General features: G+C 40.8%; 1 protein-coding gene across 1 annotated transcript; it reads right to left on the bottom strand.

Moving 5' to 3' along the window:
- Positions 1-1,689: 1,689 nt before the first annotated feature.
- Positions 1,690-14,627, bottom strand: LOC137278743 (P-selectin-like). The gene is made up of 11 exons (XM_067811258.1): positions 14,358-14,627; positions 9,657-9,747; positions 8,636-8,815; positions 8,049-8,228; positions 6,577-6,756; positions 6,212-6,357; positions 5,040-5,118; positions 4,189-4,329; positions 3,470-3,562; positions 2,616-2,789; positions 1,690-1,766 (listed from the first exon to the last, which is right to left on the bottom strand). Exons 1-11 carry the CDS (start codon positions 14,625-14,627, stop codon positions 1,690-1,692), a joined length of 1,611 nt encoding a protein of 536 aa, XP_067667359.1.
- Positions 14,628-17,871: the final 3,244 nt, after the last annotated feature.

Below are 17,871 nucleotides of genomic sequence, written 5' to 3'. Positions count from 1 at the left end.
AACTCCTTCAAAACAAATGCCAATTTCTGAAAGTAATCTGGATATTTATTGCCAGACAGTAATGCTCTCTGCTGCACAGTTTCAACTGGAAGATGATTTCTGTTGCGGTGTGGCGATGAATATAGATAAATGATTCCATGCATCAAGACGCGGGGACACATGAAACCAACAGAGACATAACATTTGACGTATGGTGAATGCATGCGCTATCGAGTATATAATCGGGAGCAGTTTTAATATCTTGGGCCAAGTACTTCAGTTGAAGGTGACACAAGACGAGGAAATGGATGACTGCCGCCCACCAGCAGAAACATCGACCCAGTTAGACACTGTAAAACTTCTTGTACACATAACGTACCTACTACCCCAAAGGGTACAGTTAGTCGTGCTGTGACGATGCATCAAACTATCGATGGATTGCAATTGTTGAGACTCCAATAGCAATTAATTGATGGCAGAAACGAAAACTTTTCAATAGATCGGTAGTATATGGGACTATTGATAGTGTAGTAATTGGCTTCCGTACCAGATTCGTTCACTTTGATTTAGAGTTATATGCCCCTGTTATCTCTCAAACAACCATAGCGGCAAACAAACGACAGAGAGTTTCAAAATAATTGTGAATAACAGTAAGTTTATATTTTTAATGTTTACCTCATATACACCTTGTAAAACTACACTCTGAATGAAGGTCTCGGCGTGACGAGTGAACACTTTGTCCACTAGGCTACCCCATCGAGCCCTGAGTCAAATGATCACGTGCTGCGAAGGTGTCAAGCACACTTGAGGAACACTTCATAATTACAGTATATCTACGAAACGCCAGGTTCGAGCTAAGGAGCTTCCTGTTCAATATCACATGGGAATGGACGCATGCTTCATGTAAGAATATGAGCGGTTCATCTACGTGACTACATGGTGGGCGGTTCTTGGTTAATGTCATTATATATGGGGCTACGTGGTGGGCGGTTTTTGGTTAATGTCATTATATATGGGGCCACATGGTGGGCGGTTTTTGGTTAATGTCATATAAAGGGCTACATGGTGGGCGGTTCTTGGTTAATGTCATTATATATGGGGCTACATGGTGGGCGGTTCTTGGTTAATGTCATTATATGCGGGGCTACATGGTGGGCGGTTCTTGGTTAATGTCATTATATATGGGGCTACATGGTGGGCGGTTCTTGGTTAATGTCATTATATATGGGGCTACATGGTGGGCGGTTCTTGGTTAATGTCATTATATATGGGGCTACATGGTGGGCGGTTCTTGGTTAATGTCATATAAAGGGCTACATGGTGGGCGGTTCTTGGTTAATGTCATTATATATGGGGCCACATGGTGGGCGGTTCTTGGTTAATGTCATTATATATGGGGCTACATGGTTGGCAGTTTTTGGTTAATGTTCATATATGTGACGACATGTTGGTAAAGGTGTCACCCCTGACCTAGCCCCTGTGGGGATAGAAGAAAGCAATACAAGCTCACGTAACTCAACGAATGCAACGCAGTAAATTAAGGTGCAAAGGGGTTTAACAAATGCAGTGCTGCATCAAATGCCCTTTAGTTTGGAGTAGTACCAATCTTCTTCAGAATGAGGGTAAAGTAGCCGTACAGTGGTGGGATAAGAGCTACATAAACCAGTTGGAGCTAGATGTGACATTGCTCCCAGATCGCCCTTCCAAGCTTCAGCTGCAACAGACACACCTCACTTTGGTTCTTTCGTCCGTGGATAGCACGTAGCACGTTGGAGTTCCACCGTCATCTAAATGTAAAAAACGACATCCATTGCATGAAAATGAACCTGAATCAGTTGACCGATGTCTTAAAATCAGCTCAATAGCTGTTTTCTTGAAGATCCAGTCAGTTACACATGTAGCCACCATCACAGCCTTTGCTTGTGGGTGGCATCTTGTATCTGTCCTCTGAGAACTTATAGCACAAACAGTGACATTCTGATTATAACGTATATCAAATCTCGCTGAACCACCTATGTTAACGCCTGCTTGCTAACATTTTCTGTTCACATCGTGTCTACCATACAAAAACTTGCACATGGATGGTAATATCTGTTTCGTGCCACTGTATCCTAAAACGCAACATACAGATGAAGGCAATCTGTACATAATCGATCTTAGACCAGACAATACAGAGACCAAAAAATAAGCATCGATCTACACAATTGGAAACCATGACATGTGTCATGCAAATCAGCGAGTCTGACCACCATTAGCCGCCTCTTACGACAAGTATGAGGTGCTGAAGATCATTTCTAAGCCGGATCTTCATGGGTATAAATGGTGTATGTTTTTCATCACTTTGCGCTTTTCCCCGACTTGATCGAAGTCAGTGATAGAAGTGGACTGCGGCGAGATACACAAACAGCTGCGTAGTACTACAACCTGTGCCCTATGTCACCCAGCATGGGACTCTACTGGTCCCCCTTCTCTTCCCTGAACTAGAGCTCTGATCACCTAAGACCCCTCTGCTCTCTGTGTCAGATACAACTTGTCTTGCTTGTCAACGTAATTTCAAAACAGGTTGTATTCCACGTCATCCCAGCTAGTTGTATCAAACGAATGACCTCTCTTGTTGCAACACATTATGAGAGTACCAGCTATATAGGATCCTCGCTGGTGATTCCATCCATTGTATCCTGCACACCCAGTGAGTACGGAGCCAGCTGGACACGCCATCTTCATCAGTCCTTCAACAGGTTCAGGACTTGTCGTGTACACGCGACAGGAGAGACCCGGACCCTGGCAGCAGGTGGCGAAAGAATATACTCCTGCAACAGCAACATATAGGAGAACACAGTGATAGGAATCGTGCGTTAAAACTGGTTTTACATACCGCACTACTTCCTTCTACCTTATGCGTGAGCAACGCATTTCAGATTCAAATTGCAAACGCTACAGTTCGGTGTTATTGCACTAGCAGTGTCAATGTGTCTGAGATAACATTCCAAAGCAAATTGTCTGACTTAACATTCCACAAAAATGTGTCTGAGATATCAATTCTCAGTAATGTGTCCGTTAACATTCACCAGCAATGTGTCAGACTTAACATTCCACAACAACGCTTCAGATTTAGCATTCCACAACAATGTGTCAGAGTCAGCTTTCCACAGCAATGTGTCAGAGTTGACATTCCACAACAATGTGTCAGAGTCAGCTTTCCACAGCAATGTGTCAGAGTTAGCTTTCCACATCAATGTGTCAGAGTTGACATTCCACAACAACGCTTCAGATTTAGCATTCCACAACAATGTGTCAGAGTCAGCTTTCCACAGCAATGTGTCAGAGTTAGCATTCCACTGCAATATGTGAGAGTTAGCATTCCACAACAATGTGTCAGAGTTGGCATTCCACAACAGTGTGTCTGATTTAAAATTCCACAAAAATGTGTCTGAGATAACATTCCTCATTGAAGTGTCAGTTAGCATTCCACAGCAATGTGTCAGATTACCTGTGAATGACAGAGATCCCGAGACGCCTGAACAGTAGTGACTGCCTATCACAGTTCCGTCCAAACGACCGTTTTCTTGGTAAGAGCTGCAACCTGAGTGAATGAATCAAATACTTATGTCACCCTTGTCGTGAGGAGGGCAATTTATATATTAAAGATAACTAAATTGAGACCGTAACACTACTGGGCATTGTATATTAAGTTAGAACTAATATACAAAAGATGTTAAAGACAACGATATAATATAAACATGGCCGGTAAATCACCAGCAAGTGAAGGTAGATCGCCTCGCTTGAGACCATGTGAGCTAACAGTACTTTTCCCACCTGCTAGGAACCACGCTAAATTTACAAATTTCCGTAAGGTGTGTGCGATTTTGAAGCAGATTTCACATTTCAAAAATATACTGTGCAATTATAATTAGGAGAATGAAATGGGGCTTACTGCGGAAGAAAGAGAGTCAGTATGGCTTTTCGTATATTGTTAGTAATATTCCATTAATATCGCGGCGGGGGACACCAGAAATTGTCTTCGAAATGTACTCATAAGGAGAATCGAACTCGGATGTTAAGCGTGCCATGTCGACGCTTTAACCACGAGGCTACACCACCGCCCAAAGTAAGAAAGAAAAAGAAGCAGAATATCTGTATCTCCTCCAGGCCTTCATTTGGGAACAAATACATCCTACATGCTATTTACTATTCTCCTACATATCTTACCTAAAACCTGGAAGGAATGAAAACATTCGCTTCTGACGGAACTCCTGTCCGCGCTTCCGGAAGGCCCATCTGTGAGGTACTCGCACTGAAGGCTTCCCTGTCTACAGCATCTAGCCTGGGCATGTAGAGGGGAGGCTCCAGCTGCCAAGACACAAACAGAACCGTATTTGTCGTGACACCAAGCTGACAGGTAGGTAAGTTATCACAAGACTGATGGTAGACAAAGGCGACGAGAAACATCATGACACATTCAGTTCTGATCTACTTTATCAATGTGACGTACATGAACATAGCCATCTTTAAAAAAATTAGTTCAGAAATTGCTGTCTGCAACTCATAATTATAGTCAGAATGGAATCGTATATATATCGTATAAACAATGCGTATCTAAATGGTATGGATTGATGTTCATATTGTCAATCATTAGGATGTATGGACATCATTGGGATAGCTGGACTATCGCTATGTGCAGTGTTTGCCCTGTTTAACCTTGAGCACCGTCAGGCCCCACGGATACAGAACCATATTGGGTTGTGGATCCTGATGAGAATATATTATTTTTGTTTTACTTTATGTATTTTAGCTAAAATAAATAATTCCCAGCAAACAAAAATGTGACAGTTTACAAACTGAGTTAAAGAGCTTTATTTAGAAATATAAACTTGAAATTACTGAATAATATTTTCTGAAAATAATACTCTTAGTAAATGGGGTATGTTATAAGGACTTGCAGAAAACAAAATGGGCCCGACTGGCTTTCAGTTGGCTTCGGGCCTGTGGATGGTTAATTAATGTTGAACGCAGGCTATGTGCCTCATTTAACAACACACATTAAAAAGATTGGAACGTACTTGTTGACGTTGAGTCGACTTGGCAGGCAAGCTTGTCGTTAATCAATACAACTTTGACTCCATTGTTTTTACCGCTTGACTGTAATTAGAAGAAAAGGATACTCTGATAACGTAACGACACGACGAATGCTTCATTTAATTCCCCTTTGTAAATAATTGGACAGTGACTGACATGTTTTGACGAATTATTTCCATTGTCGGATGTGTATTTTGCTTGGATGATGTCATAAGTAGGCGAGTCGCCCCAGCTGGGAACATTCGTGAAGTTTTCCCAACGCCCACCAAACAATGCAATGCATTATGAATAAAAGTAATTGCGTTTTGACGTTACTACAAACAGTTTTTCCTTCAGCTCTTGAATCAGTGCCAAAGGCAAGGCTCAAAGAAATTCAAAGCAATTCATTCTTCTGTGCACACACGTGACTATACATTGTGATGACCATTCGATGTCATATGAACTGACGTGAATATCAATAGTGTCTCGCTGCAGGTTTTCATCCCAACGATAATGACGCTATGACTTTAACACTTAAAACATATCATTCTAATAAGATCTTTTGAACATTTTGGCTTCGGGGTCAAGGCTGCACCACAGTTTCATGGTGGGCGAGCTCTCTGAAGCGCCATGCTGATGAACCAACGAGCTTGAGGTGCTGCGATCAAGCCCATCTGTGACCGGGTGCAAAAACTTTGGAGTCAGTTTTTTCTGCAGACTCTTCCGGTGTTGTCACAACCTTAGGAGTACAGTACATAAACTTGTGCACTTAAAAGAATCAACGTATATGTAATTGACTAGATGGTGACCACATGAATCCGAGCAGCGGGTACAGCGACGTGCAATAAACTTGGATAACGGGGTGTATGTGAATGGATACTTCGTAAGGATGGGTAAGTCCCAAAAGCTTGGTTCGCCAGATGGCTACAAGCGGTGTATCATCCCCATGAAGTTTAGATTCATAATAGGATATGCCGATGAGACTGACATTCAATGATCGAGGGAAAACAGCGCCTTGAGCACGTACTAGTGGTATGGACGTGTACGTTTTATAAATATCTTATAGTGAATCAAGTTAGAAAATGGTGGTTAAGGTCAAGGTCGTTTCAGTACTTTCAGATGTCTATTCGATATTACACTGGAGCACTATAATAGAGAGTAAAAGAGAGTGTTTCACCGCAGTTTTAGCCGAGCAGTCTGTCAGCATCTCATCTTCCTCACAGGATACCGACTCAAGACTGCCAGCCGCGGACATTCTGTCTGTACACGTCAACGTCGTCGGCCCAGCGGACAACCTCTTCGTCGTGATCCAGTTGGGGATGACTGTTGAGTTGTACATGTAGCAAATTTGATAGTTTTATAATATTAATCGTTACCTCTGTAAAGGTACATTTCCAAGATATCATTTACTGCTGTAGGAATCCGAAAAGGTTGCATGCTCTAATGCCTATTGTTGGCCTGCAATTGTGAGTGAGTGAATATCTGGCGGGGGACATCAGAAATGGGCCATTGTTCATTAAATAAGGATGAAGATTTAAGTACCTCGACAGTCCAGCGACGTCGATGACCACTGCCCATTCTCCTGACAGGTTATGGAGTCATCGTCGCCGTGGTTTCTGAACCCATCATCACACGTGAATGTCACCGTCGTGTTGAACGTTGTTGATACAATGAGGTCATGTGTTGCATTGCTCCTGGCAGCGGGAGTCTTGCAGTCCACGACTAAGAAGAACACGTGATGCATGAATTACTGCGTTTATTCAATTCACCTTATACGGAGTAAGAGGGAAGAAAATGTATCGTTTTGCGGTGGCTTCTTAAAGGTCCCATGCACACACCACCCCCACCCCCACCCCCACCCACCAAAAAAACCCAACAAAACAAAACATAATTAAAACACAATTTCCACTTATTCGTGTCATGTAATTAGGAGATAAACATCATGTGTTTATCGACATTGTAAACACAAAAGTAAACCAAATGGTTTTACTGTCTGCACTCGTTTACATCGAATACGGATACAGCAGTGAAGTGTCATCAGCTGGCCGTTTCAGCTGGTTCTCATGGTAGCATCTGGAGTTGCTCATTTGTGACGTCATTCTAACTTTACATCACAATATGATTTGAATGACGTCACCACTGTTGATGACACAACAAAACAATTGTTTACGTGTCAATACGCGGTGAATAGTGTTTCAGTTTCCGGGAATCTAATACCATTTAATAATGTTTTTCAACCAATCAGATTACAGAACACAGTGACTTTTGGTTTACAATATACATTGCTGATTGTGAAAAGACAGATAAACAAAATTATAATCGCGTATCAAAAGTGCAATATTTTGTACTTGGGTTTACTTCCCTCGAAACGAAACATCCGGGGGACCGAACCCATCAGAGCTGGTGGGTGTGCACTCAATGTAACAAGAGTCAAGCAAGAGTGATAACGGTATAAGACTCTATACCGTAACGTCGCATGATATACAATAAAAGAAATTGTCATCCATAAATAATGCATATAGAGATGTTGCGTTTTGTGAATACATGTATTTGTGTTCAATCCAATCAACAAATATTGAGATGGTGAAATACTGCGTGGCTTGAAACTGTCAGTACAAGGCGGAACTTGAAACTGACAAGTACGATCCTGTCATCTGGCTTGGAAAATCGATGTAGTTTGCTTGCAACCCACAGATATAATAACTTGCATCACTTGCTATGTTTGTACGAGTTCAAACATAATCACTGCGCTATGGGCGCAGCGCAGCACAGCTGGTGAAACCAGTTTTTCCCCCAGCGCGGGGAGAAAATCGTTTGAACTGCGATTTCGCGGGCTTTTTCCATCGCTTTATTTTTGAACTTTATATGTTGAATTTACGTTTTTGATGATTTGTCTCTGTAAGTTCATATCGAAAGGTATCAGCTAGAATCTGTAATGCTTTTGCGTTGCATGTGACCTTTAAAGAGATAAACGCTGTTTACAGTATAAACATTTCTGCAGGGCCCCAACTCACTCTGACAAATTTGGGTGGGGGTCGACCAGACTGCTGTATCTTGACAGACGCTTTCACCAGTTCCCGTTGATAAGGTATAGCCGACGCTGCAGGTGTAGATGACGCTGCTGTTGAAGTTGGTGCTTGTCACCTGACCAAGGGACTGATTCGGTAGAGCCAGTGGCATTCCACAGTCCACAGCTATAGGAATTGAGGTGCAGTATACAAGGTAAATGTGTAATTTTACGATTTGAGCTTTAACTGAGAGAAAAAATGCCTGATATCTAAGGCGTTTAAGGGCGAGCAATTTCAGATATCATAGTTGCTGAACTAATCCCCTCTGATATCAGAATGGACTGGACTAATATAAAATGAATCGTGTTTGTTTAAATACAGTCATGTAACGTCATGTTACTATTAACACAAGCTTAATACTGAAAGATCCTGTTATATACACACACTCACGTACACACACACACACACACGCACACATATACATACATACATACATACATACATACATACATACATACATACATACATACATACATACATACAATATTTTGTTGATTGTGGTAGTGATTACCTTAAAATATAGTGATATTTACCTGTACACTGCAATGTTGGAGTTGACCACTGTCCAGTGTTCTGACACACGATGAGTCCGCTGCCCCCGGTCGTGTTGTAGCCCATCCTACATGCATACACAACTACAGCCCCCAAGAATGTTCCACTTGTATCTGGCGCTGTCAAAGTATCTAGACGCCGGGGTCGGCCGCAGTCTGCCACTGTGAATTTTTATATTATTACATCACTTATAGGCCTATGTGTGTCGACTATTATGGCAGATCCAATGCTAAATTGTTTTGGATGTCATGCCGAAACATTCGCATATATTGCTTAACTCCAAGGTCCAAGCACACTGTCAGTGAGTGAGTTTAGTTTTCCGCCGCACCCTGCAATATTTCCTCTATATGGCGGCGCTCTTTAAATAATCGAGTCTGGACCAGAGAGTCCAGTGATCGCAACTGGGGTACGATGATATGTGTCAACAAAGTCAGTGAGCCTGACCACCCGATCCCGATGGTCGCCTTTTATAGCAAGCATGGGTTGCTGAAGGCCTATTCTACCCCTGGACCTTCACGGGTCCACACTGTTAGTGTATGCATCTGAGAAATGGACGACTAAAGATGCAACTGATGTACTCAAATATGCATCCTCTTGAATTACAAACTTAATTACCATAATCAGTGACTTCTTTGAAACCATGTTTTGTTGCAACACGATTTGATATTAATAAGCATGCGTCCAAATGAACGTCTCGGTACTGATATAATTTTTTCTATAATTATTCATCATTTGTGACCGGTGAAATGTGTTTGATTTTGTTATGTGCGTAAAGGATCAGCTGTTTAAGTCAAGAGAAAATATACATCTCAATTGTATTCTTGTCGTTTGTAGTTTACTTTCTTAATGCTGTCGTTCGGGCCCCGCAGAACAAAGCGATCGTAGCGAGAGGGTGATCGTAATCCCTATACTTTAACATACGACTGTTGAAGAGCTACGATCGCTTTGTGCAGCGGGGCCTAGAAGATATCATTATGTCTTGTTGACATTTGCGTATATCACCTGACACACACAGGTAGCTCTCCCCGGCCTCCAGGTGGACACAGACCTGACCTTCACTGCAGGGGCGAACACTGCACGGGCGAACACCACACTGGCTCAGGGCCATCTACAGTGACAAAGTGGAGTAACAGTTGATTAAACAAATCTTTGATCGTCCTTTAGGGATTGTAACACCACGTGTCAGCTACGGGATAGTCTGTGATGCAGGCCCTGAAGTAAATACATCAAAGAAAGCTCACACAACTTCAGGAAAATCTCATAGCTCCTTTTCATTTTTTAAAGATCTTACTACTGTGAGCTTTTAGAGACTAGTCTAAGGGTTTCATAGTCAGTCATACAGACCGTGAAGTAAATGTATCCAAGAAAGTCCCAGCAAGTCTAGAAAATGTAGTAAATCCAGTAAGTCTCGGAGTTCCTTTTCATTTTTTTTGTACTGTTTTCTTTCTAAGAGCTTTTTGTCTGTAAATGTGTTTATTGAAGGGACTAGTTGTTAGTTTAGTTAGGGGATAGATGGAAAGGATACGGGTTACCTTCGTAACAAACCTAGAATCTCGACATATCGGAAGCAATCTCAGAGCAAACTGCTGCACTCAGCAATACTCTATATGGGGGCGGTCCGCAAATACTCGAGTCTGGATCAGACAATCCAGTGATCAACAGCATGAACATCTATCTACGCAACTGGGGTACGCTGACATGTGTCAACAGAGTCAGCGTGCCTGAACACCCGAACGTATTAGTAGTGGAAGTGAGTTAGGTTTTACACCGCACTCAGCAATATTCCAGCTATATGGCGGCGGTCAGTAAATACTCGAGTTTGGACCAGACAATGGACCTTAGCTGAATTTACACCATCCCATCAGCCACTGGCGATGTTAGGAAGACTTAGCAGAAATTTAAAATAACACACATACCATGATATAAAAAGAGTATGGTTGAGCGAAACTGACTTGGAACGGGTTTTTGGACTTACGTACCCTCTCAGGACGACAATAATTCTACGCTATTTTAAACCCCTTTAGGGATACAGCCACTAACAATCTAAGTTACTAATCTAAACTGCCACACTTTAAAATATATCTGTTTAAAAACATATCAATCAGAATTCATCAAATTAATCAATTTCTTTAAAAGAAAAAAAAAATAAAATAGAATTAGCAAAAGCAAAACCATCCCTCACTGGCCTTTAGTTGAAATATTTATCCCTGTGATGGAGAATCCAACATAGTCATGCAGGATATACTTGTCTGTGATTCTCTCATCACAACGGATACAAAACAGAGGATCTTCATCTTTCAACAGGTATTTGTGAGTATAACGCGTATGGCCAATGCGACATCATCGCACGATGACCTCTTCAAATCTGGACTGACAGCCCAAGTAGGTGTAACCGATATAGAGTTTTATTGTATGTAATTTATTAGTGCTTACTTGAGTGTCCCACTTCTTCTGCATCAGATCACGGATGTGGATTCTCTTGCTAGCTTTGTAATGAGAGTATAGAGAAAGAAGTGGCGTCACCGATTTGTTGAGTCCTGTCTTGGTAGCAAATTCAGCCATTGTGTTCCCAGAAATACCAACGTGGCAGGGCAACCGAGTGCAAGAAAGGACGATGTTGCATTGACCAGTAGCAAAATCATTTTACAATTCAATAATATGTATTATAACTGGATGTTGGCAAAAAAGATTTTAATGGCCTTTAGGCCTGGTCAAGAGGTGGCTCATCGGCCTCGTCGTAGGCACTGTCATTATAAGACGTTCTGAAAGAACCAAGACAAATTCTTAAACCTTAGTACTGGACAGAATCTAATACTTTTAGGTTGCTTTTGCGAACTTTTTAATATACGATGGTGCCGTAATCTAATTTAGAACGGATGAGTGATCTGTATAAGTGTATGAGGGTAGATTAGTCCCCTTCCCAATTTGAGTTAGAAGCAACTTTTAATAGATCAAGTGTCTTCATGCATTTAGCTGTAAGGGATTCTATCTGTGACAGAAAGGTTAAATAGTTCAAAATAACACCCAAGAACTTGGATTCCTTTACAGCCTTAATGGGCGTGCCATTTAGAAAGAGAGTTCAAGGTCTTTTTGCGGTTTGTTTATATGGCAGAAATACAATTAATGTGGGATATAGAAAATTTAAAGCCGTTTTCCAGACACCATTTATTTATTTTCTTTGAATACAAATGCAATTCCTGTTCAATAGTATGCATATTTTACCACGACAGGAAATGTTAAAATCATCCACAAAACGTGATCCGTCGATTGACTCATTTAAAATCTTTGATAAACTGTTGATCTTGATACTGTTTTGACAGACAAAATATCAGAATACTACCTTGTGGGACACCCTGATACTGATTGTAATAGCCGGACAGGGAACCCACTGGGACTTGAAATTGCCTGCCATTTAAAAATTTGGTTATAAATTGAGGCCTCGTAATCCACAATCATATCAATCTTTGAAAATCCCTCGTTTCCATGTCGTGTCTTATGCTTTCTCTAAATCGAAAAAAGATCGACACTGTATGTTTATCATTTCATTTTTCACAAAAAAATCTATACGCACTAAATGATCGATAGTATTTTTGTTTTTACGGAAACCACATTGTATATCTGTTATTAGGTTAGTAAACAAGTCTAATATCTATCATGCGTTCCATGGTCTTGCAAACACAGACACACATGTAGTTACACGTTCTGTAATTAGAACGATCACTATGATCACGTCCATGTTTAGGGGTGGGAACAATTATACTATATTAGCATCCAACCCCCAGCCCCCACGACGCGGCGAATTTTCCAGTTGTCCAAATCATCAAAAATATGTAAGAGTGTCTCTAAACATGCCTCTGGCAAAGAGCTTTAGGAGTTAATAATGTATGTCACCAGCTGCAGAAGCAATATCGTGAGCCTGATCAAGAGCAGTATGAACCTCATGTATCGAAATAGTTTCATTGTAGCCCTCCCCATCATCTGAATTGAAATTAAATATTTATATTCTTGCTGTTTTGTATATATTTTTCTAATTCAGGTACATAATCAAATGAGGAAAAATCCTTGGCCAACGTCTCACCAAGATCATTTGCAATATCTGATTTATTGGTCAGTAATTTGTTCCCATTTGTTTATGGTGCATGATGGGTTTAGAGCCCTTACTCTTGATTTTCTGGATCATATTCCACACCTTGTTGTCGGCGTGCGCGGCGCGTATTAATGTTTGATTTCCGCCAAGGGTATCCTTTACTTTGCTTGAAAGTACGCCCTGCTTTAGCATTTGAAAGTTTAAATTTGTCTAAATTGTGGACCATAGGGTGTCGACGCATATAATGCTCATCTTTCTTCCGTGCCTTCCTAGCCTGTTTGCAAGAATCACTGACCATGGTTTTCGGACGCGAGGAACTGTAGAGGTCTTTGGGATACACTCGTCAGCTATGTAATATAGTTCATCTGAAAAACACTTTATGGCATCAGAAATATGATGAAAAGTTTCAGACGTGAGTTTGTTAGCACATAGAGCGTCTTATAAAGGTCAGTTAGTCTTTTAAAAATTCCATCTCGATGATGGATGAACATCCGATGGATTCACGAGTTTTAGTATTGTTGAGAAATGGTCACTTCCACAGAGGCCGTTGTGGACAGACCGCTCGAATTTACTCAGTAATTTAGAGTCAGTAATAGACAAGACAAGAGCTGAATATGTTCCTGTGCCAGGATGTAAATATGTCTGTGAACGGTCATCATAAATGCAGAAGTCATTATTTGAAATACAGTCCTCCAGTAATGTATCTTTGATGTTTGTACCACCCCAGAGTGGGTTGTGGCCATTTAAATCATACGGACATGTGAAGGGGGTCTGTAGAGGGGGAATCCGGACCATGGCCAGTTGTGACTATTCACTTTCTCACTTTTGTCAACATCGACTTTGTCATAACCAGAAGTGTCGCCCGATCCGTCACCAGTAAAACAAAGGGATATCATCGGCAGACGTCTTACGTCAGCGTCAACACTCTTCTTGAAACCTACAAGGGTTAAGCATCGCGATGCAAGGGGAATACCAGAAGCCATGTTGTTGCCATGCCTTTGTTGATGCTAACTCCAGATTGAAAACTTGTGAGAGTAGTAGTTGAGAATAAGTTGATCTACGTTGTGTTTGCGTGGGTGTGAGTTGTATATAGTGTCAGGGAATGTAAGGAGACAAAGGGATCACGAGAAATGTCGCATTATCGTGTTCTTGCGATTTCGTGTTTTTGTGGCCTTATTTGACAAGTCGAGTTTGCGAGATTGCGAGATTTGACAGCATGTACAAATGTCGCATTCTCGTGTTATCGACTTTTGACAGAAATGTGCTCTGTACCAAAAACACGAGAATGCGAGATCGCGAGAACGCGAGATTTTGGCCAAATCTCGCGTTCTCGCGATCTCGCATTCTCGCACTTTTGGCTTTTTAAGCTTGTTTCCAAAGGTCGAGATCGCGAGAATGCGAGATCGCCTGAATGTCCCTTACAGTATTCCATACGAGACAGTCACACACTATCACAAAATCAGACACAATCACATTTGACCAACCTGTTAAGTACGGCTTCAAATCAAGTACTTTAGGCAGGAATTTACCTCGTGACGACGTTTAACCATTAATAGTTTTTGCCGTTAATTGTACATTGAATATAATTTAATTACAAACACACTGGATGTTATCACCTTATCTGCAGTGTATCCCTTGGTTAGACTGTCAGAGATCATGGTGTTGTTGTCCTCTTTTGGCTCCAAATACAGGCTGCAAAACTGACTCTGAGCATCATACTCTGGGGCATGACACCTACTGGTGACCACACAAAGTCTGTAGCACTGGTGGTAATTGTTGACCTTCATCTTTGCAAATTGGACACTACCAATGACTTGGTGCCCCAACGTTCCCATCCAAAGAACTACCCGACACAAGAATAACAACAGTCTGATCAACGACACCATGACCCACTGGATGTAGGCTGAGGGACGAACTGGCGTCCTTTCGGTGGCACTCCTTTGCCAGTAGTTCTGTTGAAGATTGTTACCGAAGCAACAACAGTAATTATTAATGTCTTAAAAACTTAAAAACAGTGAAGGGTTTACAGATGCATCTACTTCAACAGTGACGCACTTGTGAGCAATAGGTTTGATCAATAAGCTCTTTGTGCAAAGCTGTCTTTCTTTCTTCCTTTCTCTCTCATGCGCGTAAGTGGATGCCAACATTTTCGGGAGAGTTCATTTTAACCATCTTACTCAAGTTTGTGTAAACATTTGATGCAGTTGAAGTTGTCCAATGGGGTTAACTTCAAATGAACGTCAATAAGCGATCACAGACGATGAAGTGATATGAAAGCTTTTTACTTTAGAACCGCGGATATACATTTTTGACTTATTGGCCATATAAACTGCAGTCAGAAATCTGTAAAAGAGTCTCAATAAACGATGAAACGTTTTGTGTTGTACTATGTCTAATGGACTGTGAAGCCTAATGGATCATGAAATAGTAACGTTGAACCGAAGCTGTAGATTAACTGATTGTACCGACTACATATAGATGTCCATTAACGCTAACGTCAATAACACTAAACACATTTTATAGTTTGCGCAAGCTCGTTGACACACCTTGGTTTGAGACTTCCAAGGAAGGTCGATTAACTCTGCAGAAAGTTCCAATGATCTTGATTTCATTTCATTCACTGTGTGTTGTTGAACTAGGGATGTCTACAATATCTGCGGGTTCTTGAGCCTATTGGAAACTAGCAAAAGCATAATGGTTGAAAATTTTCATCTTGCCCCTATCAGGTTTAAGATTACTTCCCGCTGCAAAATGCTCCAGAGTCGTTCATAGTTGCTATACTGGAAACTTATACCTGTTCAAATTGTAAATCACACCTGAGTATCCCTTACATAGGTAAGAGCCATGCAATCTGGATGGGGAACAATGATTTGACTGCAATGTATGGATGCATGAAAATATAATAGGGAAGCCTCGATGTTGTTCAGAATTGGGTATCACGAACCCCAAGGACACTAATTAAACACCTCAATACTTTATTGCTATGGTTTTGTAAAATGTGGTAGACCCCACACTTTACCAGTATATCCTTTCTCCGCTTTATAACGTTCCTAACTTATGTCGAAAGGAGGACTAGGAATGCCAACAAGAAAAAAAATAAGACCTTTGGGAATGTTTTTAGTTACATGACAATCAAGAGAAATTACGCAAACGGTAACAGGGATGAGATGATTTTCACAGTGCGTTCTGCAGGACTATGGTGACAACGTATGAGTGCCTGAAGTGTAACAAGTATAAATACTCGTATACAAGTTGCAACACGATAATACGTCTTGCTATATTCACTTCAATGCTTTTGAACATGCAACATTTCACTTACTTGAAGCAAGACAAGCTCTGCAGTTTTCCCATACATGTAATCAGTTGTACATGCAGTAGTAGATGCACGTGAAAGAAAGTGATTGTGACCATTGTTATATACGTGGTTGTGTAAGTGATTGTCAAAGTAGTTGGGGCTGTGTTGGTTACGAGCTGTCCTGTTGGATTTAGTGAATGTACTTCAAGAAGAAATGTATAGTGAGTATGTTTTCTCCATTGATAGTTTGAGCCTCATACTGTGGATTGACACTTAACGTTCTGATCAACGACTTCATGACCTACTGGAAGTAGCCTGAGAGACGTATTGACGTCCTTTTGGCAACCCCGCCCACCCACCTGTCCAACATGGTTACCAAAGCAATAGGAGTAATTATTATTATTTGTATTATTTTTTTTGTTTTATAATTGAAATGTCACTTCAACAGAGACGCCGTTGTGAGCAGTAGGCTTGATCAATAAGATCTTTATGGACACTAGTAGGCACTTTTTCCTTTTCTTTCCTTTTTTTATGTCCATTTCAACCATCCTATCCAGGTTTGTATAACCATTTGATGCATCTGAACTTGTTCCATACGATTACGTCCATTAAATGATAATCACCATTCCAAGACGATGAAGTGACTTGAAAGCTTTATACATTGAAACTGTGAAAATATGAAGCGACATAATTGACATATTGGCCATCGGAATTGTTTGTAAAGACTGAACTTCATCGATAAACGATGAAATCTTCTGTATTGCATTATGCCTGATTGAATATGATCACCACCATGAAGCAGTTATGCATAGAACAGCTAATGGCGCTGACTAAATATAGCTTATCCATCAACGTTTGTGTCAATACCACTAAGACACATCCATAAGTTTGCACCAGCACTAATTTGTAGTCCTATATATTTACCTATTGACAGTGAACTTGATATGCTGATGACGTATGTATAACAGTTGGGAAATCATACAATAAAGTTGTAAACATACGTGCTGACACACCTGACAACAAAACTGCCAATCAACCCTACAATGAGCTGATTAACCAACAGCGCAACGGCTGGTAAGTTCGAAAGGGACAACATTGATCACTGGAATTCCACTCAGTGATGATGATAGCACTTTACTGAACTCTGGAACTGTAGATCACACTGTCGAATACTATGGGAAACTGGTTTGAAATGCTGTCTGCTCGCACGAAAGCAGATCTTTGTAAACAGAAAACCCGAGGGATGATGTCAAACAAATTGACTTATGCATGGTACTTAAAAATACTGAAAAAAATCGTGTCATCTAAAGTCATATTACAGCAGAGGGATGTTGTTTCTTTTCTTGTTATTTTCATTCCATATTTCAAGGTACAGATGTTTGTGCAACAGAGGTTGTGTTTCATAATTGTGTTATTAATTTTGTTAATTCTGTTAGTTTATTAATATAAATAGGAATATTTATTAAGAGGAAGTGCAGAGTACAATTGACAGTATGCTACTGGGTAGAGCTCCAGGACTTAGTGTTAAACTGAGAAAGCATCTTCATTTTGTATAGATATCCTTGTCGCCTTGTTTGTTTCTGTTTTGTCATCTGGAATATACCCCCAGGAAAGGATACTTGGCATTACTATCCCTACACATGAGTAGAGATGTATCAGTGACCCTGCTCATTACAGACCTTTTACGTTTTAGGTTAATGGCAAGATACAGTAAACAGTCATATTTTCGCGACCGTTTAATTGTCGCGACGTCATGACGCGAGAATAAAAACACGTGATAATATAGACATAGCATTGACTTTATTCGGATAAATCAACAGCATTTAAACAATACA

Source organism: Haliotis asinina, chromosome 3 (assembly GCF_037392515.1).
Source record: "Haliotis asinina isolate JCU_RB_2024 chromosome 3, JCU_Hal_asi_v2, whole genome shotgun sequence".
NCBI classification, from domain to species: domain Eukaryota; kingdom Metazoa; phylum Mollusca; class Gastropoda; order Lepetellida; family Haliotidae; genus Haliotis; species Haliotis asinina.
This window is presented reverse-complemented; position numbering and strand designations above follow the sequence as displayed.